We start from the raw sequence: 25,613 nt of genomic DNA, 5'->3' as shown, positions 1-25,613 counted from the left end.
CAACACTCTAACCACCTAGCTACCTGCCTCCCCAAAATATTCTTGACGAGGATGGGAACTGAACCCACGCGTGCAGAAAACAATGGATTAGCAGTCCATTGAGAACCCTTTTTGGATACAGGTAAATCCATTTTGGTTCCAAGTAGAACCGTTTTGGGTTCCATGTAGGACCTATTCTACAGAGAGTTCTACATGGAACTTAAAATGGTTCTAGATGGAACCAAAAACGTTTTTACCTGGAACCAACAAGGGTTCCTCAAAGGGTTATTCTATGGGGACAGCCAAAGTACACATCTAGGTTCTAGATAGCACTTTTTTTCATGTTATATCCACATGAGACTCACTGCTGGCTGACAGTTGCCATGGTAACCATTCACAACTCACTCGGCCTTAGCGCTTAGTACACAAAACAATTAGGCATGTGGTAAAGTGGTGTAGCAAGAGACGCAAGGACTTGAGCATGTCATCTGTTAGACAACAACAAAGGTACCAAACATTCCTTTCCGAACCCATCATGGCAATCTGTTTTGTGACATATTTTTGTCCCTGAAACGCCAACAGTGCCTAATTGTCATCACATCGACAATCAACATATTTATATGTACACCTCACAGGAACAGTATCTGAGGGTATCTGCTATTGAGTGGTTGAATGTGAAACCCTGGCTAGAGAAATTCATAAGAAATGCACACAGATGATGTTGAGTGCAATAAATACCTTCGTTGTCCTTGAGGGTGAAGTTGGGGTTGACAGGGACTCCGCTCGGCAACGAGAAGGAGAATCTCTGTCCGTTTGCAAAGTCATCCTTATCCACTGCAGTCATAGTCTGAATCACCTGTCGTGAATCAGAAAAGAACAAAAAGTGGAGCATATATCAATAACTAACTAACAATGAATCATGACCTTTGTTCATATGAGTGCAACATGTGTAAACCAAAAATTATGTATATTTCATCATCTGTTGCTCATTAGCTATACATTATGTTCATGCACAGCTTACAATGGAACATCTTAAGTTCAGCGCTCAATACTCAACAATGATGATAACCACAAGACATTTGCAGTAAAAGGATCCTTTCGTATTGTCTGAGATTCCCATAGATTGGAAAGCTGCCGCGGTCATCCCCCTCTTCAAAGGGGAAGACATTCTGCCAGGTCGCAGTTGTAAATGAGACCTTGTTCTCAACTAGCCTACCTGGTTAAATAAAGGTGAAAAATAAATAGACCCAACCTGCTACAGATCTATATCTATCCTATCCTGCCTTTCTAAGGTCTTCGAAAGCCAAGTTAACAAACAGATTACCGACCATTTCGAATCCCACCATACCTTCTCCACTATGCAATCTGGTTTCAGAGCTGGTCATGTGTGCATCTCAGCCACACTCAAGGTCCTAAATGATATCATAACCGCCATCGATAAGAGACATTACTGTGCAGCCGTATTCATTGACCTGGCCAAGGCTTTCAACTCTGTCAATCACAAAACTCTAATTGGCAGACTCAACTGCCGTGGATTCTCAAATGATTGCCTCGCCTAGTCCACCAACTACTTCTCTGATAGAGTTCAGAATGTCAATTCGGAGGGCCTGTTGTCCGAACCTCTGGCAGTCTCTATGGGGGTATCGCATGGTTCAAGTCTCGGACCGACTCTCTTCTCTGTATACATCAATGATGTCACTCTTGCTGCTGGTGATTCTCTGATCCACCTCTACGCAGATGACACCATTCTGTATACCTCTGGCCCTTCTTTGGACACTGTGTTAACTAACATCCAGATGAGATTCAATGCCATACAACTCTCCTTCCGTGGCCTCCAACTGCTCTTAAATGCAAGTAAAACTAAATGCATGCTCTTCAACAGATCGCTGCCCGCACCTGCCCGCCCATCCAGCGACACTACTCTGGACGGTTCTTAATTAGAATATGTGGACAACCTCAAATACCTAGGTGTCTGACTGTAAACTCTCCTTCCAGACTCACATTAAACATCTCCAAAATTAAATCTAGAATCGGCTTCCTGTTTCGCAACAAAGCAACCTTCACTCATGCTGCCAAACATACCCTCATAAAACTGACCATCCTACCGATCCTCGACTTCGGCGATGTCATTTACAAAATAGCCTCTAACACTCTACTCATCAAATTTGATGCAGACTATCACAGTGCCATCCATTTTGTCTCCAAATCCCCATATACAACCCACCACTGCGACCTGTACGCTCTCGTTGGCTGGCCCTCGCTTCATACTCGTCGCCAAACCCTTTGGCTCCAGGTTATCTACAAGTCTCTGCTAGGTAAAGCCCCGCCTTATCTCAGCTCACTCGTCACCATAGCAACACCCACCCGTAGCAGATGCTCCAGCAGGTATATCTCACTGGTCACAATTCTTCCTTTGGCCGCCTCGCCTCACAGTTCTCTGCTGCCAACGACTGAAACGAACTACAAAAATCTCTAAAGCTGGAGACTCTTACCTCCCTCACTAGCTTTAAGCACCAGCTGTCAGAGCAGCTCACAGATCACTGCACTGTACGTAGCTCATCTGTAAATAGCCCATCCAAGTACCTCATCCCCATACTGCAAATGAGAACAAATGAGAACTTGTTCTCAACTAGCCTACCTGGTTAAATAAAGGTGAAATATAAAATAAATAAATAAAATCCACAGTTTCGTTTAGTTTTTCTGATCACATCCAATATACACATAAATCTGACCTCTGCGTGATGCATCATCAACTTCACAAATATCCTGCCTGTCTGAAATGGCACCCTATGCACTATATAGTGCACTACTTTTGACCATTGTCAATAGGGCTCTGGTCAAAAGAAGTGCACTATATAAAAAAAAAAATAGGGTGTCATTTCAGACGCAGCTCGCAGCTGGAAGCCGTATTGTTGAGGGCCTATGAATTCTAGAATGTGCTGCTACAGCCTCCCGCCAATGTGAGTTGGCATCAAAAACCCTTCTGCCACTGGTGTCAGCTTGTTACCCTTAATTGATAAGAGGCTGACCCTGCCACTGTGGGTAACATTTTGAGGTGCCCAAAACTGCTACCGCTTTCACTTCCAACCTATTAACTTCACTGCCAACATGTAAGGCATTCAGAAATCTACACTGGACCAAAAGTGCTTGTTATAAGTGTATTTTTGTAGTCTGCTACTCCCTAAATATGGACCACTTATAAAACTGTGTGTACCGAAAACTATCCACCTTGACAAAGCTTTGTCGATTTTGCAGTTTATTTTCCCTAAAATCTCTTCTTTAGATCAGAATCGACAATTTATCAACAGTTTTAATAGCTTCTGCTTTATATTTTGTTATTTCATATACAGCATTCCTTCTTTTTTTTTTACAGAGGCTTGCGAAAGTATTCACCCCATTGGTATTTTTCCTGTTTTGGTGTTGGGTTTACGTCTGACATAGCGTTTTCCTTCATGGCCAAAAAGCTAAATATTTGTCTCATCTGACCAGAGTACCTTCTTCCATATGTTTGGGGAGTCTCCCACATGCCTTTTGGAGAACAGCAAACGTGTTTGCTTATTTATTTCTTCAAGCAATGGCTTCTTTCTTCCGTAAAACTGTGGAGTTTATGTCTTATTAAAGTGGTCCTATGGAGAGATAACCCAATCTTCGCTGTGGATTCTTGCAGCTCCTTCAGGGTTATCTTTGGTCTCTTTGTTGCCTCTCTGATTAATGCCCCTCTTGCCTGTTCTGTGAGTTTTGGTGGGTGCCATCTCTTGGTAGGTTTGTTGTGGCACCATATTCTTTACATTTTGTTTATAATGGATTCAATGGTGCTCCGTGGGATGTTTAAAGTTTTCTGATATTTTTTTATAACCCAACCCTGATCTGTACTTCTCCACAACTTTGTCCCTGACCTGTTTGAAGAGCTCCTTGGTCATCATGGTGCCGCTTGCTTGGTGATGCCCCTTGCTTAGTGCTGTCGCACTCTGGGGCCTTTCAGAACAGGTGTATACAGTGGGACAAAAAATTATTTAGTCAGCCACCAATTGTGCAAGTTCCCCCACTAAAAAAAGATGAGAGAGGCCTGTAATTTTCATCATAGGTACACTTCAAATATGACAGACAAAATGAAAAAAAAATCCAGAAAATCACATTGTAGGATTTTTAATGTATTTATTTGCAAATTATGGCGGAAAATAAGTATTTGGTCAATTACAAATACTTTGTTATATACCCTTTGTTGGCAATTACAGAGGTCAAACGTTTTCTGTAAGTCTTCACAAGGTTTTCACACACTGTTGGTTTTATTTTGGCCCATTCCTCCATGCAGATCTCCTCTAGAGCAGTGATGTTTTGGGGCTGTTGCTGGGCAACACGGACTTTCAACTCCCTCCAAAGATGGGGTTGAGATCTGGAGACTGGCTAGGCCACTCCAGGACCTTGAAATGCTTCTTACGAAGCCACTCCTTCGTTGCCCGGGCGGTGTGTTTATGATCATTGTCATGCTGAAAGACCCAACCACGTTTCATCTTCAATGCCCTTGCTGATGGAAGGAGGTTTTCACTCAAAATCTCACGATACATGGCCCCATTCATTCTTTCCTTTACACGGATCAGTCGTCCTGGTCCCTTTGCAGAAAAACAGCCCCAAAGCATGATGTTTCCACCCCCATGCTTCACAGTAGGTATGGTGTTCTTTGGATGCAACTCAGCATTCTTTGTTCTCCAAACACGACGAGTTGAGTTTTTACCAAAAAGGTCTATTTTGGTTTCATCTGACCATATGACATTCTCCCAATCTTCTTCTGGATCATCCAAATGCTCTCTAGCAAACTTCAGACGGGCCTGGACATGTACTTAATTAAGCAGGGGGACACGTCTGGCACTGCAGGATTTGAGTCCCTGGTGGCATAGCGTGTTACTGATGGTAGGCTTTGTTACTCTCCGCAGGTCATTCACTAGGTCCCCCCCCGTGTGGTTCTGGGATTTTTGCTCACTGTTCTTGTGATCATTTTGACCCCACGGGGTGAGATTTTGCGTGGAGCCCCAGATTGAGGGAGATTATCAGTGGTCTTGTATGTCTTCCATTTCCAAATAATTGCTCCCACAGTTGATTTCTTCAAACCAAGCTGCTTACCTATTGCAGATTCAGTCTTCCCAGCCTGGTGCAGGTCTACAATTTTGTTTCTGGTGTTCTTTGACAGCTCTTTGGTCTTGGCCATAGTGGAATTTGGAGTGTGACTGTTTGAGGTTGTGGACAGGTGTCTTTTATACTGATCATAAGTTCAAACAGGTGCCATTAATACAGGTAACGAGTGAAGGACAGAGGAGCCTCTTAAAGAAGAAGTTACAGCTCTGTGAGAGCCAGAATTATTGCTTGTTTGTAGGTGACCAAATACTTATTTTCTACCATAATTTGCATATAAATTCATAAAAAATCCTACAATGTGATTTTCTGGATTTTCTTTTCTCATTTTGTCTGTCATTGTTGAAGTGTACCTATGATGAAAATTACAGGCCTCTCTCATCTTTTTAAGTGGGAGAATTTGCACAATTAGTGGCTGACTAAATACTTTTTTGCCCCACTGTATATACTGAAATCATGTGACAGATTGCACACAGGTGGACTTTATTAAACAAATGATGTGACTTCTGAAGGTAATTGGTTAGATCTTATTTAAGGGCTTCATAGCAAAGGGGGTGATACATATACCAACTTTCCGTTTTATATTTTGTAGAATTTTTTTGAAACAAGTCATTTTTCCATTACATGAAATCCAACTAAAAATCTATTTAAGTTACAGGTTGTAATGCAACAAAATAGGAAAAACGCCAAGGGGGATGAATACTTTTACAAGGCACTGTAAGTAGCACTTTCAATCAAACTCTCTAACAAAAGTAATAATCCCCACCCCTCCCTAAATACAAAAAACAAAAAGATGTAGTTATCTTATTTCATTCAAGTTTCTGTAGGAATGGTGACACTATCAAACCAATTTTTAAAGAAGTATTAGCTACATGGCTATATGGCAAACCACCATCTCCACCACCCCTGCTTGTACCACCCCTGCTTGCACCTCCTCCCTGGAAGTGATTGTCCAAAATCTCTGCAGTATTCTTAATTTAAATGAATAAGAATCTACAAAGAGCAAATTGGAATGAGCTATGAGGCAATTTGAATGAGGAATCATTAACCCTCCCCTCTTTCTCACTCTGCTTGCTCCCCCTCTGTCTTTCAACACGCCTCTCCTTGCCACTCCTCTCTCTCTTTCTCTCTGTCTGTCTACCTTGTTACCTTTCTCTCTCTTCTTCCGCCCAATCTCTCTCTCTCTCTCTCTCTCTCTCTCTTTTCTCTCTCTCCAATTCAAGGGGCTTTATTGGCATGGGAAACATGTGTTAACATTGCCAAAGCAAATGAGGTTGATAGTATACAAAAGTGAAATAAACAATACAGATCTCTCTCTTCTTCCGCCCAATCTCTCTCTCTTCTTCTGCCCAATGAATCAATCAATCTCTCTCTCTTCTTCTGCCCAATCTCTCTCTCCCTTCTTCCGCCCTCCCTCGCTCTCTCTCTCCAATTCAAGGGGCTTTATTGGCATGGGAAACATGTGTTAACATTGCCAAAGCAAGTGAGGTAGATAATATACAAAAGTGAAATAAACAATAAAAATCTCTCTCTCTCTCTCTCTCTCTCTCTCTCTCTCTCTCTCTCTCTCTCTCTCTCTCTCTCTCTCTCTCTCTCTCTCTCTCTCTCTCTCTCCCTCTCTCCCTCTCTCCCTCTCTCTCTCTCTCTCTCTCTCTCTCTCTCTCTCTCTCTCTCTCATCCAAACTGCTGGGGGAAACACAAAGGTACACTGCATAATGCATGTAGTCAGGTCAAGGGAGTTGACGAGAGATAATCCATAGCTCTCAGCACCTTCTGTCTCATGTGTGTGTGTATGTGTGTGCGCTACAGTTTATGCTCACCTGTCCTGGCCTTGAGCTCTCACACACAATGACCTCCTTGTCCTTGTTAATTTCAGGAGGGTTGTCGTTCACATCCAACACCTGCACAGTGACGGGGACATGGCTGAGGAGGCTAGGGTTGTCTAGAATAAAATGCACACACACAAATGAATAACATTAATAAAAGAAAAAACTGATCCTAGGTCATCACTCATACTCTTTATGAAACACTTTATGAATATGGATCCCGAATTAACAATAACACAAACTAATAAAGTGGTATCCAAGGGATCTGTTTTGCATTTTTTTTTGTATCTTTTAAAATCTTTTGTATTTTTTCAATTGACTTGGTGGTAGACAACTTGACAAGATAATCTAGGAGTAGGAGGAGACAATGTTTACGGTCTTAATTTACAGGCTAAAGAACAACACAAAGAACAATATATTTGTTATTTGAGTTACTTTAGCTTGCTATGGGTGATGGATTATTTGGTCCCATGCTTGCATAGGCAATTATTCACCACATCAGACTAAGGGCCCAGTCTACCAAACCATGTGTGACTGTCTGTTCATGTGTAAAGGTACCACTCGCTCTGGCTGACAAATAACACATCTGATGAAAATGTTGCTAATGAATTCAAGAAACAATACATCCATTTACACAAATACATATTATGTATATTAAGTGCTCAATTTACTAAAATCTTACAATCTGGAGATTAAGCTGTATAGGTGTTATGAAGATTAATGTAACTACATTTTGGTTACTTCCCAAATGGCACTGTAATACAAACCTACTCATTCAAGGGTTTTTACTATTTTCAACATTGTAGAATAATAGTGAAGACATCAAAACTATGAAATAACACATATGAAATCATGTAGTAACCAATATATATTAAATGTTAGATTCTTCAAAGTAGCCACCCTTTGCCTTGATGATGGTGGGAACCACACATGCGGAGATCATCTATTCACCTACTCTGCGTCTCACAAAGACACAGTGGTTGGAACCAAAAATCTCAAATTTGGACTCATCAGACGAAAGGATAGATTTCCACCGGTCTAATGACCATAACTTCTGTTTCTTGGCTCAAGCAAGTCTCTTCTTATTATTGGTGTCCTTATACTCTGCAGCAGAGGTAACTCTGGGTTTTCCTTTCCTGTGACAGTCCTCATGAGAGCCAGTTTCATCATTGCGCATGATGGTTTTTGCAATTGGTACTGTACATATTGTACTACTGATGACCCGCACATCAGAGGGAATAGGGTGTAACTTCATTTGGGACGCAGACTTTGAAAAAATCTGACATATTATTTTAATATGTCTGAATTATTCTTTCTGAAATTGTAAGTACATTGTCAAGCAGCTAGTTACTGACATTTTTTTTATTTACCATGATTTCTGTGTTAATATGGAGGAAGGAAAAATAATATTCTAGTGGTGTGCGGCTAAGCTGAAACTACATTTGGCACAGAGGTAGATAATGTGTACCCTTAAAAGTTAAAGATACAGTATGGAGCTTGGGACCCTGCGGGGCGTAGCAGCCATTATAATAAAGAAATTCTTAGCTCTACAGTGCTTTACAAAGTATTCACCCCCCTTGGCATTTTTCCTATTTTGTTTCATTACAACCTGTAATTTAAATGGATTTGTATTTGTATTTCATATAATAGACATACACAAAATAGTCCAAATTGTTCAAGTGGAATGAAAGAAAGAACTTGGAAAAAATATATATATCTAAAAAAGAAAATTAAGTATTGCGTGCTTAAGTATTCACCCTCTTTGCTATGAATCCCCTAAATAATATCTGGTAAAACCAATTACCTTCATAAGTCACATCATTAGTTAAATAATGTCCACCTGTGTGCAATCTAAGTGTCACATGATCTGTCACATGATCTCAGTATATGTATATATATATACACCTGTTCTGAAAGGCTCCAGAGTCTGCAACACCACTAAGCAAGGCACACCACCAAGCAAGGTGCACCACCAAACAAGGTGCACCACCAAGCGAGGCGCACCACCATGCAAGGTGCACCACCAAGCAAGCGGCATCATGAATAAAACATATTTTGCATCTTCAAAGTGGTAGGCATGTTGTGTAAATCAAATGATTCAACCCCCCCCAAACCTATTTTATTTCCAGGTTGTAAGGCAACAAAATAGGAAAAAAGACAAGGGGGTGAATACTTTCGCAAGCCACTGTATAACCAAGTTGAGAGTCCATATTTCAGATGCAATTGGAACTGAGCTGACAGCCCATAGCATTCAAAAGTTAGAACTAAATGATGGCACCAGCTCCTATATCGTCCATAGGCCATCTTAGGTCGTACTGGTATGTCAGATCAACTCAACTCAAGCCTGAGTTCGAGGCTGGGGCCGACAGATAAACAAAATAAACAAAAATGGAGTACCGTTATCAATGAACAGTCCAGCAGGAATCAGCTATGTATTCAGGTGATCATAGGGTCCAGTGAACAGAAATAGATGAAACAGGGAATTCGTTAGGTAGTCGTTACTACGTTACCATGCGGGAGACACAGCGTTCATAAAGTTAGCAGGCCTGGGCTAGCAGAAGCGTCTTCACCGACGTCCGACAAGTGACGGTTGAGGGCACATCAGACGGAATTACGTCGGCATACCAGTCGTGATGGATCGGCGGGGCTCCGTGTCTACAAAGGGCCCAGGCCAATTGACAAAAGAGGTATTGTAGCTGGAGTAATTTTGTTTGCTTGCAGGGAGATGTGCCTGGCTCGAGGCTGACTGGTGCTAGCATCGGGACAATGGCGTTGGCCACTATAGCCACTCGGTAGCAGCTAGCTAGAGCTTATGTTAGTGAAGAGTCCCGGAGGCATCAGCTGTGTAGCCAAGTGATCATAGGGTCCACTGAGCAGGCTGGGAGATGGGCCTGGCTCATGGCTAGCTTCGGAGCTGGGCCACCCAGTAGCAGCTAGCTAGCTGGAATTATCTGGAGTAATGGTCCAGAGCTTATGGCAGAAATCTGGTGATGTAGTAGAGAAAAGCAGTCTGGTATGCTCAGGGTTGATATCGCGCTGTGCATACTGGCGGTTATTATCCAGGGCAAAAACGGCTGGTGTCTGAGCCTAAGACCTGTAGCAGTGGACAACAGTGATTAAACAGCTAGTAGCTAATTAGCTGGTTAGCATCTGATCACTATCTTCTGATGGAGGTTCTAGCTATATGGTCTAAAAATTGCAGATCCGTATCACATTGGGTGAGGTGGGTTGCCAGAAGGTATATCTAATTTAAAAATGGAAAAAGAGATTGAAAAATATTGAAATATATACAAAATAAGATGAAAAAAAAATACAAAATTTACACGGAACAGCGACAAAACACGTCTGCACTGCTACGCCATCTTGGATTCAACTAGGGGGCACAGGTTAGTTGAGGAATCATCTCCTTTGTCTTGATCACGTTGAGGGAGAGGTTGTTGTCCTGGAACCACACAACCATGTCCCTGACCTCCTCCCTAAAGGCTGTCTCATTGTTGTAAGTGATCACACCTACCATTGGCAAACATAATTTTTTAATTTTTTAAATTTATTTTACCTTTATTTAACTAGGCAAGTCAGTTAAGAACAAATTCTTATTTTCAATGACAGCCTAGGAACAGTGGGTTAACTGCCTGTTCAGGCATAATGATGGTGTTGGAGTTGTGCCTGGCCATGCAGACATGCGTGAACAGGGAGTACAGGAGGGGACTGAGCACGCACCCCTGAGGGGCCCCTGTGTTGAGGATTAGCGTGGTGGATGTGTTGTTACCTAACCTTACTACCTGGGGTGGCCCATCAGGAAGTCCAGGATCCAGTAGCAGAGGGAGGTGTTTAGTCCCAGGGTCCTTAGTTTATTGATGAGCTTTGAGGGCACTATGGTGTTGAATGCTAAGCTGTAGTCAATGAATAGCATTCTCACATAGGTGTTCCTTTTTTCCAGGTGGGAAAGGGCAGTCTGGACTGCCATAGAGATTGCATCATCTGTGGATCTGTTGGGGCGGTATGCAAATTGGAGTGAGTCTGGGGTTTCTGGGATAATGGTGTTGATGTGAGCCATGATCCGCCTTCCAAAGCACTTCATGGCAACAGACGTGAGTGCTACGGGTTGGTAGTCATTTAGGCAGGTTGTCTTAGTGGTATTGGGCAAAGGCACTATGGTGGTCTGCTTAAAACATGTTGGTATTATAGACTCAGACAGGGAGAGTTTGAAAATGTCAGTGAAGACGCATGCTCGGAGTACACGTCCTGGTAATCCGTCTGGCCCTGCGGCATTGTGAATGTTGACCTGTTTTTAAGGTCTTACTCACATCACCTGCGGAGAGCGTGATCACACAGTCTTCCGGAACAGATGACACTCTTTATTTTTATTTATTTCACCTTTATTTAACCAGGTAGGCTAGTTGAGAACAAGTTGTCATTTACAACTGCGACCAGGCCAAGATAAAGCAAAGCAGTTCGACACATAACACAATACATAGTTACACATGGAATAAACAAACATACAGTCAATAATACAGTAGAAAGAGTCTATATGCAGCGTGTGCAAATGAGGTAAGATAAGGGAGGTAAGGCAATAAATAGGCCATGGTGGTGAAGTAATTACAAAATACCAATTAAACACTGGAGTGAATAGATGTGCAGAAGATGAATGTGCAAGTAGAGATACTGGGGTGCAAAGGAGCAAGATTAATAAATAAATACAGTATTGGGATGAGGTCGTTGGATGGGCCATTTACAGATTACATGCATGGCTACGTGCAGGAGCAGTGATCTGTGAGCTCTGACAGCTGGTGCTTAAAGCTAGTGAGGGAGATATGAGTCTCCAGCTTCAGTTATTTTTGCAGTTCAGTGTGTTTGGCGACGAGTATGAAGCCAACGAGAGTGTACAGGTCGCAGTGTTGGGAAGTATATGGGTCTTTGGTGACAAAACGGACGTCACTGTGATAGACTGCATCCAATTTGTTGAGTAGAGTGTTGGAGGCTATTTTGTAGATGACATCGCCGAAGTCGAGGATCGGTAGGATGGTCAGTTTTACGAGGGTATGCTTGGCAGCATGAGTGAAGGATGCTTTGTTGCGAAATAAGAAGCCGATTCTAGATTTTTTTTGGTTGTGTTATAGTTGTTATTTTGAAGGTTGGTGCAACCTCTGGTTGCACATTTTGGATTGCAGATGTTTAATGAGTCTGGAAGGAGAGTTTACAGTCAGACACCTAGGTATTTGAGGTTGTCCACATATTCTAATTAAGAACCGTCCAGAGTATTGATGCTGGATGGGCGGGCAGGTGCGGGCAGTGATCGTTTGAAGAGCATGCATTTAGTTTTACTTGCCTTTAAGAGGAGATGGAGGCCTCGGAAGGAGAGTTGTATGGCATTTAAGCTCGTCTGGAGGTTAGTTAACACAGTGTCCAAGGAAGGGCCAGAAGTATTCAGATTGTTGTCGTCTGCGTAGAGGTGGATCAGAGAATCACCAGCAGCAAGAGCGACATCATTGATGCATACAGAGAAGAGAGTCTGCCCAATAATTGAACCCTGTGGCACCCCCATAGAGACTACCAGAGGTTCGGACAACAGTCCCTCCAATTTGACACACAGAACTGTTTCAGAGAAGTAGTTGGGGAACCAGGCGAGGCAGTCATTTGAGGTGATTGACAGAGTCGAAAGCCTTGGCCAGGTCGATGAATATGGCTGCACAGTAATGTCTCTTATTGATGACATTTATTGTATCGTTTAGGACCTTGTACGTGGCTGAGGTGCATTCATGACCAGCTCTGAAACCAGATTGCATAGCGGAGTAGGTACGGTGGGATTCGAAATGATTGGTGATCTGTTTATTAAATTGGCTTTCGAAGACCTTAGAAAAGCAGGGTAGGATAGATATAGGTCTGTAGCAGTTTGGGTCTAGAGTGTCTCCACCTTTGAAGAGAGGGATGATCGCGGCAGCTTTCCAATCTTTGGGAATCTCAGACGATACGAAAGAGAGGTTGAACAGGCTAGTGTTAGGGATTGCAACAATGTTGGCACATAATTTTAGAAAGAGCGGGTCCAGATTGTCTAGCCCGGCTGATTTGTAGGGGTTCAGATTTTGCATCTCTTTCAGAACATCAGCTAACTGGATTTTTGGTGAAGGAGAAATGGGGGATGCTTAAGTGAGTTGCTGTGGGGGGTGCAGGGCAGTTGACCGGGATAGGGGTTGCCATGTGGAAAGCATGGCCAGCCTTAGAAAAATGCTTATTGAAATTCTCAATTATACAGCATTTATCAGTGGTGACAATGTTTCCTAGCCTCAGTGCAGTGGGCAGCTGGGAGGAGGTGCTCTTATTCTCATGCATGTTTCAGTGTTATTTGCCTCGAAGCGAGCATAGAAGGACTTTAGTTCGTCTGTTAAGCTCGTGTCACTGGGCAGCTTTCGGCTGTGCTTCCCTTTGTTGTCTGTAATGGTTTGCAAGCCCTGCCACATCCAACATTGTCAGAGCAGGTGTAGTACGATTCGATCTTAGTCCTGTATTGACACTTTGTCTGTTTGATGGTTCATCGGAGGGCATAGTGGGATTTCTTATAATCTTCTGGGTTAGAGTCCTGCTTCTTCAAAATGGCAGCAATACCCTTTAGCTCAGTGCGGATGTTGCCTGTAATCCATGGCTTCTGGTTGGGTATGTATGTATGTACGGTCACTGTGGGGATAACGTCATCAATGCACTCATTGATGAAGCCAATGACTAAAATGGAGAATTCCTCAATGCCATCGGAGGAATCCTGAAACATATTCCAGTCTGTGCTTGCAAAACAGTCCTGAAGCCTAGCATCTGTTTCATCTGATCACTTTTTTATAGATTTAGTCACTGATGCTTCCTTCTTTAAGCAGGAATCAGGAGGATATAATTATGGTCAGATTTGCCAAATGGATGGCGAGAGAGATCAAGGTATGCGTCTCTGTGTGTGGAGAAAAGGTGGTCCAGAGTTTTTTTCTCCTCTGGTTGCACATTTAACATACTGATAGAATTTTTTTTAAACGGATTTAAGCTTCCCTAAATTAAAGTCCCCTGCTACAAGGAGCGCCGCCTCTGGGTGAGCGTTTTCTTGTTTGCTTATGGCGGGAATACAGCTCATTGAATTCTGTCTTAGTGCCAGCCTCTGACTGTAGTGGTATGTAAAACAGTTACGAAAAATACAGATAAAGACTCTCTCGGTAGATAGTGTGGTCTACATCATATCATGAGGTACTCTACCTTAGGCGAGCAATAGCTCGAGACTTCCTTAGATACCGTGCACCAGCTGTTATTTACAAAAATACATAGTCTGCCGCCCCTTGTCTAACCAGACGCCACTGTTCTATCCTGCCGGTGCAGTGTATAACCCACCAGCTGTATGTTGATAATGTTGTCATTCAGCCACAACTCTGTGAAGCATAAGATATTACAGTTTTGAATGTCCCGTTGGTCGTTTAACCTGTTACATCTATGGGGGCGCTATTTCATTTTGGGATAAAAAGACGTGCCCGTTTTAAGCGCAATATTTTGTCACAAAAATATGCTTGACTATGCATATAATTGATAGCTTTGGAAAGAAAACACTCTGACGTTTCCAGAACTGCAAAGATATTGTCTGTGAGTGCCCCAGAACAGATGCTACAGGCAAAACCAAGATGCAACTTCAACCCGGAAATGAGTACGATTTTTGAGGCTCTGTTTTTCATTGTCTCCTTATATGGCTGTGAATGCGCAAGGAATGAGCCTGCCCGATCTATCGTTTCCCCAAGGTGTCTGCAGCATTGTGACGTATTTGTAGGCATATCATTGGAAGATTGACCTTAAGAGACTACATTTGCCAGGTGTCCGCCCGGTGTCCTCTGTCGAAATTGGTGTGTCATCTTCAACTGCACGTCTTTTTCCAAGCGATTCACCGGAGAAAGGAGACTACCACGAACGATATATCAATGAAGAGATATGTGAAAAACACATTGAGGATTGATTTTAAACAGCGTTTGCCGTGTTTCAGTCGATATTATGGAGTTAATTTGGAAAACAGTTCGCCGTTTTGATGACTGATTTTTCGTTTTTTTGGGTACCCAAACGTGATGTACAAAACGGAGCGATTTCTCCTACACAAAGAATCTTTCAGGAAAAACTGAACATTTGCTATGTAACTGAGAGTCTCCTCATTGAAAACATCCAAAGTTCTTCAAAGGTAAATTATTTTATTTGAATCCTTTTCTGGTTTTTGTGCAAATGTTGCACGCTGAATGCTATGCTAAATGCTACGCTAGCTATCACAAATGCTTGTTTTGCTATGGTTCAAAAGCATATTTTGAAAATCTGAAATGACAGTGTTGTTAAGAAAAGGCTAAGCTTGAGAGCTAGCACATTCATTTCATTTCATTTGCGATTTTCATAAATAGTTAACATTACGTTATGCTAATGAGCTTGAGGCTATAACTGGATACAGGTTTTTTTCATAGCCAAACGTGAACAAAACGGAGCGATTTGTCCTACACAAATAATATTTATTTGAAAAACTGAACATTTGCTATCTAACTGAGAGTCTCCTCATTGAAAACATCTGAAGTTCTTCAAAGGTAAATGATTTTATTTGAATGATTTTCTTGTTTTTGTGAAAATGTTGCTGGCTGAATTCTAGGCTTATAGCTTTGCTAGCTATCAACACTCTTACACAAATGCTTGTTTAGCTATGGTTGAAAAGCATATTTTGAAAATCTGAGATGACAGTGTTGTTAACAAAAGTCTAAGCTTGAGAGCAAATATATTTATTTCATTTCATTTGCGATTTTCATGAATAGTTAACGTTGCGTTATGCAAATGAGCTTGAGGCTATAAATAGGATCCCGGATCCGGGATTGCTCGACGCAAGAAGTTAATCTTCCTCGTAGGTTATCTATTGTATTGTCCAAAGATTGCACATTTGCAAGCAGAATGGAAGGATATGGGGGTTTATTCAATCCCTATGAATTCTTAGAAGGCTGCCCGCCCTCCAGCCCCGTTTTCTCCGCCTCCTCTTCAGACAAATCACGGGGATCTGGGCCTGTTCCCGAGAAAGCAGTATATTGTTCGCATGCACAAAATTTGTAAAAAAATATCTTAAAATAATGCAAATAAACAATAAAAAAAACACAATTGGTTGGGGTGCACGTCTGCCTTCTTCTCCGTCGCAATTTTCAAATTTTCCGGTTGAAAATTGAATATACTGTATGTAAAAATGAATCCCTTTCAATATTCATAGTAGCATGAAGCGCTCTTATATATATTGAAATGTATATCATGACGTTTATATGAGATGTACAATCTCAAGTATATACAATACAACTCAAGTGGAAATAATAGCGTGATCTATGCCTATTTCTTCCAAATTCCAAATATCAGCAGTTATAATGGGTTACTAGCTTCATCCGACACGTACTTCACCAGCAGTAAGACTGAAGTGGTAATTCTGTGCAGAAGATATACACAAATTGAAAGCATTTTCAAATGTCATTTTTGCAACTCTCATGGAGCAATTTTGCAACTATTAATGACCCATGCATAATGATACACTTTTAAAGGCAAATATATTATGGAAATTAAACAACAGTAAATATGTTCAATAAAATGTGCCATGAATAAACTGTTAAAAGCCTTGGAACATCCGCCAAACACACTCTCTATATAGCCATGCTTTAGATTTTTTGGGAAACGGCAACAACAATTACATAACCAGAATAGTAGTGTTTTAATATAAGTTATAAAACACAATAATATATAATTTTGATCACCATTAAATATTAATATGACAGTCATTAAAGGATCATGTGTTTGTGTCCCAAATAGCATCATTTGTCTGATTCTCTGTAATAATATGGTATGGGAGGGAATAATAATAATGCAAGTGGTTTCTTGCATCAAACAACACAACATTTTCAGTCACCTCCTCATCTGAAGGACAAGTGGATAAACAGGTTAATGTCAAGCACTGCATGCTTGATGTCAAGCCCTGCAAGTCTGATGGAATGTAGGTCTACATTAAACACCACACATTGGCTGCTACTGTAGGCTGAATGACAGAACAGCTATTTCCATGATAAAATGTTATGGGATATTGTTTTTGATGGTAAGCCAATTTGGTAGGCCTACATTATGATCAAATAGCCACGGTAGCCTACTTGGCCACTCTTACTTAATAAAGCTGGTATTGCCACAGTGTTCATCGTAAACGCGTGCTGGAAGTTGCACATAACTTCTTGTCTCTGTGCCATTATCAGTTAGGGAGGTTAAGCCATGAGTAAATGGTTTGTGAAAAGGCTAAAGGAAATGCTAATAGATTTCATAAGATCAGAACAAGAAAAGATACATTGATTGACACTTCACTTAACCTCTTACACCTATGGTGGCGCTATTTCATTTTTTGAAGAAAAACGTTCCCGTTTTAAACAAGATATTTTGTCACAAAAAGATGCTCGACTATGCATATAATTGCTACTGTTCGAAAAGAAAACACTCTGACGTGTCCAGAAATACAAATATCTTCTCTGTGCGTGCCCTTTAACGTGAGCTTCAGGCAAAACCAAGATGACTTGGCATCCAGGAAATGACAAGGATTTTTGAGGCTCTGTCTTTCATGATCTCCTTATATGGCTGTGAACGCAAGAGGAATGAGTCTGCCCTTTCTGTCGTTTCCCCAAGGTGTCTGCAGCATTGTGACGTATTTGTAGGCAGATCATTGGAAGATTGACCATAAGAGACCACATTTACCACGTGTCCGCCCGGTGTCCTGCGCCGAAATTGGTGCGCAAAAGTCACCTGCCAGTATTTTTCCATGGGAGAAAGAGAGAAAGCAACCTTCCACGAACTGCATGTCAATGAAGAGATATGTGAAAAAACACCTTGAGGATTGATTCCAAACAACGTTTGCCATGTTTCGTCGATATTATGTAGTTAATCCGGAAAAAGTTTCACGTTGTAGGTGACTGCATTTTTCGGTTCGTTTGGTAGCCAGGCGCAATGTAGAAAACGGAACGATTTCTCCTACACACAGACGCTTTCAGGAAACACTGAACATCTGGTATGTGGCTGGGAGTCTCCTCATTGAAAACATCAGAAGCTCTTCAAAGGTAAATGATTTTATTTATTTGGTTAGGCTTTTGTGAAAATGTTGCGTGCTACATGCTACACAAAATGCTATGCTAGCTTTGCATACTCTTACACAAATTAGTCAATTTCTATGGTTCAAAAGCATATTTTGAAAATCTGAGATGACAGTGTTGTTAAGAAAAGGCTAAGCTTGAGAGCAAACGCATTATTTTAATTTTATTTGCGATTTTCAGAAATCGTTAACGTTGCGTTATGCTAATGAGCCTGAGGCTTAGTCACAATCCCGGATCCGGGATGGGGAGTTTCAAGAGGTTAACCTCACCTATACCAGTGTGGTTTTAATAACTCCTCCTAAATCTTTACAGATTTTATATTTCATGCTTGAGGATATGCACGCGCACACACACACACACACACACACACACACACACACACACACACACACACACACACACACACACACACACACACACACACACACACACACACACACACACACACACACACTGCTGCAGTATGAATGGAAACCCTGGGTACCTACCAACCTCCGAAGCTATCACAGTGATGTTATGCCATGGCATGTCCTCCCGGTCCAGACTCTGGGTAGTCTGTATAACTCCGCTGTCCATGTCGATTTTGAAATACTTATCGCTGTGCTCACTGTGGTCGATGAAATACCTATTTTGAGAAAGGAGGCTTACATGAATACCACATTTGCACAATCTAAGAAACATTTCAAGCAGACCTGAAGAAATGGGAAATTCATCAAAAATAAATTACCCTTGAAGGGTTGATGTCAAACACATTGCTGTTTGCCATGGAGTCTACGGTCAACAGTGCAATGGGTTTGTTTCAGACACTACAGTGCTTGCATCCCAATGGCACACTATTCCGTATATACAGTACCTTGGAAAAGTATTCACTCCCCTTGGCGTTTTTCCTATTTTGTTTCATTACAACCTGTATTTTCAATGTATTGTTATTTGGATTTCATGTCATAGACTTACGCAAAATAGTCCAAATTGGTGAAGTGTGTAGGGTTGTCATCGGGAGAAAGAGAGGAGGACCAAAGTGCAGCGTTGTAAGTGTTCATGATGATTTTAATTAAAGAAAGCACTGAATCAAAACATTATTTTTTACCTTTATTTAACTAGGCAAGTCAGTTAAGAACAAATTCTTATTTTCAATGAAGGCCTACAAACAGTGGGTTAACTGCCTGTTCAGGGGCAGAACAACAGATTTTTACCTTGTCAGCTCAGGGGTTTGAACTTGCAACCTCACGGTTACTAGTCCACCGCTCTAACCACTAGGCTACCCTGCCGCCCCTAACAATAAACGATGACGTGAATTTACAAAAACCGAAACAGTTTCATGTGGCCCAAACACTCACACGGAAACAAACAACGACAAACCAAAAGTGAAACCCAGGCTACCTAAGTATGATTCTCAATCAGAGTCAACTAACAACACCTGCCTCTGATTGAGAACCATACTAGGCTGAACACAAAAACCAACATAGAAAAAAAAACAGACTGCCCACCGCAACTCATGCCCTGACCATACTAAAACAAAGAATAAAATAACAGAACTATGGTCAGAAAGTGAAAGAAACCCCAAAGGTGCGGACTCCGGCCGCAAAACCTGAACCTATATGGGAGGGTCTGGGTGGGTGTCTGTCCGCGGTGGCGGCTCTGGCACGGGACATGGACCCCACTTCACCACAGGTTTTATCCGCCTCCTCATCCGCCCCCATGGCTTCTTACGAGCGGCGAACCTCGCCGCCGACCTCGGACTGGGGACCCTCGCCACGGGTCCCGAATGGATGGGAGATTCCGGCAGCGTCGGACAGGAGGGAGACTCCGGCAGCGACGGACAGGCGGGAGACTCCAGCAGCGCCGGACAGGTGGGAGACTCCGGCAGCTCCGGAGTGAAGGGCAATTCTGGCATCGCCTGGATGACTGACGGCTCTGGCAGCTCCTGGCTGACTGATGGCTCTGGCAGCTCCTGGCTGGCTGACGGCTCTGGCAGCTCCTGGCTGGCTGACTGCTCTGGATGCTCCTGGCTGACTGGCGGCTCTGGCGGCTCCTGACTGACTGGCGGCTCCTGGCTAACTGGCGGTTCCTGGCTGACTGGCGGCCCTGGCAGCTCCTGGCTGACTGGCAGCTCTGGTGGCTACTGGCTGACTAGCGGCTCTGGCGGCTGACTGGCGGCTCCTGGCTGACTAGCGGCTCTGGCGGCTCAAGACAGACTGGTGGCTCTGGGGGCTCAGGATTGACGGGAGACTCTTGCAGCTCAGGACAGACGGGAGACTCTGGCGGCTCAGGACAGACGGGAGACTATGGCGGCTCAGGACAGACGGGAGATTCTGGCGGCTCAGCACAGACGGGAGACTCTGGCGGCTCAGGACAGACGAGAGACTCTTGCGGCTCAGGACAGACGGGAGACTCTGGCGGCTCAGGACAGATGGTAGACTCTGGCGGCTCAGGACGGACGGGAGACTCTGGCAGCTCAGGACAGACGGGAGACTCTGGCAGCTCAGGCCAGACGGGAGACTGACAGCGCTGGGCAGGGCAGGGCAGGAGGAAGGCTCTGGCAGTGCTGGACAGGCGGGAGCACCTGTAGGGAGAAGACAGAGAGACAGCCTGGTGCGGGGGGCTGCCACCGGAGGGCTGGCGCATGGAGGTGGCACCGGATAGACCGGACCATGCAGGCACACTGCTGCTATTGAGCACCGAGCCTGCCCAACCTTACCTGGTTGAATGCTCCCCGTAGCCAGGCCAGTGCGGCGAGGTGGAATAGCCCGCACTGGGCTGTGCTGGCGAACCGGGGACAACATCTGTAAGGCTGGTGCCATGTACACTGGCCCGAGGAGACGCACTGGAGACCAGATGCGTAGAGCCGGCTTCATGGCACATAGCTCCGATGCCCACTCTAGCCCGCCCGATACGAGGAGCTGGAATGTACTGCACTGGGCTATGCACACACACCGGGGACACCGTGCGCTCCACCGCATAACACGGTGCCTTCCCGGTCCCTCTCGCTCTCCGGTAAGCACGGGAAGTTTGCACAGGTCTCCGAGCTTTTAGGCCATCAAGGAAAGCGTTATGTCTGGTGAAATCCCAACACCTTGCATTACCCCGAAAACAGCATCCCCACAGTGAAGCATGGTGGTGGCAGTGGTGCCATTTAGGATTCAGCCAGTCAGTAAATGGGTTTGTTCAGGGCACTAATGTGGACAACTCACTGAAATTGGTTAACAGCAATTATACAGGGCTCTTTAAAGAGAGGAATGTTTTGTGTAATCATGTTTTGATGTGTGATAGTAATATTGTATTAATGGTCCTCCACTGGTTCTCCACAGTCTTTACTAAGTCATTAAAATGCATCAAAATGTGTCTTGAACAGAGAACAAGAACTTTGTTCATGTATGTTTATGTTCCTTATAAGACTGTTATTATGTATGAAATGAACACCAAATGTGTGGTTGGTAATTTATCTTTTAATTTCCATTTGCACCACTAATTCAGTAATGGTTCTCAGTAATAATATATGTTAGCCATTTTCTATTGTCAAACATTCACTAATGACCTATGCTCCTTGTAGGAGACAAGTGTTTAGGTCAAGTGAGTCAAGCATAGAGCTTTATAAAAAAAATACATGTTAGTACTATGAAAGAGGACCATCTACAGTGCCCTACAAGTATGACTCAGGTTATTAAATGTCTCACTTTCAGAGGGACATGAAACTGTCAGAACAAACAAGACTACTGGCCTTGTTTCCTTGTATATCAAAGGAACATAGCTAAAACATGAGGCAAAAACAACATCAACGATCATAGAGAAAGAGACTGCTATCTGCCCCAACTGCATTTTGACACATACCATTCATCAACCGCCAACACAGGGAATATTCTTCTGTGGCATTGTTGTTTTTTCTATCTTTTATTTTTCCCAGTTCAAATGGATGTCCTCCAAACATTTCCCATTTTCTATCTCTGTCTGGTGGAGAACAGTGAGAGAGCAGTAAGACTGGATGAGGGGGAGGTATCCCACCAAGACCCTTTCATATGTAGATTTCCTTTTTGTTTACCACAAATCCCTTTAAAATATATTAAGATTCTTTTGTTGAATCAACCATTCTTAATATTTATTTTTAGACTGTCTGTGCCTCTATCTCTCCTTGAAAATGTATTATAGATACATATTTCTTCATAAAGGGGCAACGCTTGTCTTTTGCAGATATGGCGGAAAGAGATATGGGCACAATAACACGTGAAGGGACTGAGGTTCAGTGCTTAATGCAGTTGAAGAATTCCCTAAGCCCCATATGTACAGCATGGTGGTTCACCAAACCAAGATCTTGTATCATGTAATAGGGACTATTAGTTTGCAATCTACTGGTGTATGGGTAATATATCTGATATGAGTTTATGACACAACTCCGTCTTCATTTCTTGAAAATGGGAAAATTAATTCAAGGTTTTTCGTGCCTGAATGGCCTGAAGCTTTTGGACATGATAGTGGGTGCAGAGGCAGTTTTTTTTTGGGGGGGGGGTGATTATAATGTCTTAGGGCACCTGAATAGATGTATATGTATGTAAACAGTAGTATTAACTGTACAATATGTGTGCATGATGTCTGTACATATACAGTATATATTACAGTGCCTTGCGAAAGTATTCGGCCCCCTTGAACTTTGCGACCTTTTGCCACATTTCAGGCTTCAAACATAAAGATATAAAACTGTATTTTTTTGTGAAGAATCAACAACAAGTGGGACTCAATCATGAAGTGGAACGACATTTATTGGATATTTCAAACTTTTTTTACAAATCGAACACTGAAAAATTGGCCGTGCAAAATTATTCAGCCCCCTTAAGTTTAATACTTTGTAGCGCCACCTTTTGCTGCGATTACAGCTGTAAGTCGCTTGGGGTATGTCTCTATCAGTTTTGCACATTGAGAGACTGAAATGTTTCCCCATTCCTCCTTGCAAAACAGCTCGAGCTTAGTGAGGTTGGATGGAGAGCATTTGTGAACAGCAGTTTTCAATTCTTTCCACAGATTCTCGATTGGATTCAGGTCTGGACATTGACTTGGCCATTCTAACACCTGGATATGTTTATTTTTGAACCATTCCATTGTAGATTTTGCTTTATGTTTTGGATCATTGTCTTGTTGGAAGACAAATCTTCCCTGTCCCAGTCTCAGGTCTTTTGCAGACTCCATCAGGTTTTCTTCCAGAATGGTCCTGCATTTGGCTCCATCCATCTTCCCATCAATTTTAACCATCTTCCCTGTCCCTGCTGAAGAAAAGCAGGCCCAAACCATGATGCTGCCACCACCATGTTTGACAGTGGGTATGGTGTGTTCAGGGTGATGAGCTGTGTTGCTTTTACGCCAAACACAACGTTTTGCATTGTTGCCAAAAAGTTCAATTTTGGTTTCATCTGACCAGAGCACCTTCTTCCACATGTTTGGTGTGTCTCGCAGGTGGCTTGTGGCAAACTTTAAACGACATGGATATCTTTAAGAAATGGCTTTCTTCTTGCCACTCTTCCATAAAGGCCAGATTTGTGCAATATACGACTGATTGTTGTCCTATGGACAGAGTTTCCCACCTCAGCTGTAGATCTCTGCAGTTCATCCAGAGTGATCATGGGCCTCTTGGCTGCATCTCTGATCAGTCTTCTCCTTGTATGAGCTGAAAGTTTAGAGGGACGGCCAGGTCTTGGTAGATTTGCAGTGGTCTGATACTCCTTCCATTTCAATATTATCGCTTGCACAGTGCTCCTTGGGATGTTTAAAGCTTGGGAAATATTTTTGTATCCAAATCCGCTTTAAACTTCTTCACAACAGTATCTCGGACCTGCCTGATGTGTTCCTTGTTCTTCATGATGCTCTCTGCGCTTTTAACGGACCTCTGAGACTATCACAGTGCAGGTGCATTTATACGGAGACTTGATTACACACAGGTGGATTGTATTTATCATCATTAGTCATTTAGGTCAACATTGGATCATTCAGAGATCCTCACTGAACTTCTGGAGAGAGTTTGCTGCACTGAAAGTAAAGGGGCTGAATAATTTTGCACACCCAATTTTTCAGTTTTTGATTTGTTAAAAAAGTTTGAAATATCCAATAAATGTCGTTCCACTTCATGATTGTGTCCCACTTGTTGTTGATTCTTCACAAAAAAATACAGTTTTATATCTTTATGTTTGAAGCCTGAAATGTGGCAAAAGGTCGCAATGTTCAAGGGGGCCGAATACTTTCGCAAGGCACTGTATCTCGTAAAACATAACAGAGTGCACACGGTATATGTTAGCAGATCCTGTACTATCCAGGATACGGATGCAGTGCACTGGTCAAACGTAGTCCACTATATAGGGAATAGGGTGTCATTTGGGATGCTAAAAGAGAATACATTGGCTCCAAGTTCTTACCTGACATGACTGTTTTTGCTGTCTGGATCCCTGGCAGTTACAGCCCCCACCTCTCTACCAATCCGAGCGTTCTCATAAACATCCATGATGTAATAGTCCATAGAGAATACAGGCGGTTCGTCCACATCTCCCACAGTGATCTTTAGGGTGGCAGTATCTTTGAAAGGACCTAGGTAGGAAAAAAGAGGCTCCAAGTGGCTATTCACTCCCTCAATTTGAAGGGTGTAGGTCTTCTTCCTCTCATAGTTCAGTGGCTGTGTGTCCAGGAAAAAGGCACCAGGAAAAAATGCAGGATTAGGAACAGACTTCATTCCACTTGTGTACCATGTAATTACAATGCAAGTAGTCTATTAAAGTACTATATAAAATGTTAATATTTTTTTAAACAAAAATATCAACAGCATTATTACACAGGAATAGAGCATCTACTCTCTTCTCCCAAAGTGTGCACTGTGGACTTTTACAATGGTGGAAACTTCCTCCAACCAATCCTTACACCAATGCTATGTTGTTATATCGTTAAAGGTGAGTGTGCAAGTGCAAATGGTTGAACATCTTCCTTATAGTGATTCAACGGGATCTTAAAGGATTGGTTCGCTATTTTTAACCAAATCTCTATTTTGTATGAAAATAGCATGTTATAGAAGGGTCGAGACACATTTCCATGTGTGCGCATGTGCGTGCTTTCCATTGTGGTGATATGAGTAACGAGAAAGCACGTGCATGTTCGCACACGGAAATGTTTTGTTCGAGTCCAACAAAATGAAACAGAACGTTACAGATAGAGTTTGGAATTACTGTCAGGCATATGTGTATAGGTGGCAGGGAAGTCAGGCGCAGGAGAGTCAAACGGAGTGTAAAATGGAGTCTTTTAATAAAGTCCAAGTAACATGCTCCATAACACTAAATAGACAAATGAATAATAAAATAAATATGGGTACGAAGACCCGTCGCGCACCCATACAACAAAAACACTACACTGACGATAAACAATCTCTGACAAAGACATGAGGGGAAACAGAGGGTTAAATACACAACAGGTAATGAATGGGATTGAAAACAGGTGGGTGTGGGAAGACAAGACAAAACCAATGGAAAATGAAAAATGGATCAATGATGGCTAGAAGACCGGTGACGTCGAAAGCTGAGCACCGCCC

General features: G+C 42.6%; 1 protein-coding gene across 1 annotated transcript in view; it reads right to left on the bottom strand.

Annotated features, from left to right (window-relative positions):
* The window catches only part of LOC135517530 (cadherin-18-like), a 377,846-nt gene that overhangs the window by 20,073 nt on the left and 332,160 nt on the right, over positions 1 to 25,613 (bottom strand). Inside the window, exons 8-11 of the mRNA XM_064941920.1 lie at positions 24,457 to 24,710; positions 18,553 to 18,689; positions 6,927 to 7,048; positions 718 to 835 (exon numbers count right to left, since the gene is read on the bottom strand). Of these exons, the coding sequence (XP_064797992.1) occupies positions 718 to 835; positions 6,927 to 7,048; positions 18,553 to 18,689; positions 24,457 to 24,710 (631 nt within the window). The remainder of the gene's footprint in view (positions 1 to 717; positions 836 to 6,926; positions 7,049 to 18,552; positions 18,690 to 24,456; positions 24,711 to 25,613) is intronic.

This window comes from Oncorhynchus masou, chromosome 28, assembly GCF_036934945.1.
Source record: "Oncorhynchus masou masou isolate Uvic2021 chromosome 28, UVic_Omas_1.1, whole genome shotgun sequence".
Classification (NCBI taxonomy): Eukaryota; Metazoa; Chordata; class Actinopteri; order Salmoniformes; family Salmonidae; genus Oncorhynchus; species Oncorhynchus masou.
The sequence above is the reverse complement of the archived record's forward strand: the minus strand, read 5'-3'. Positions and strand labels throughout refer to the sequence as shown.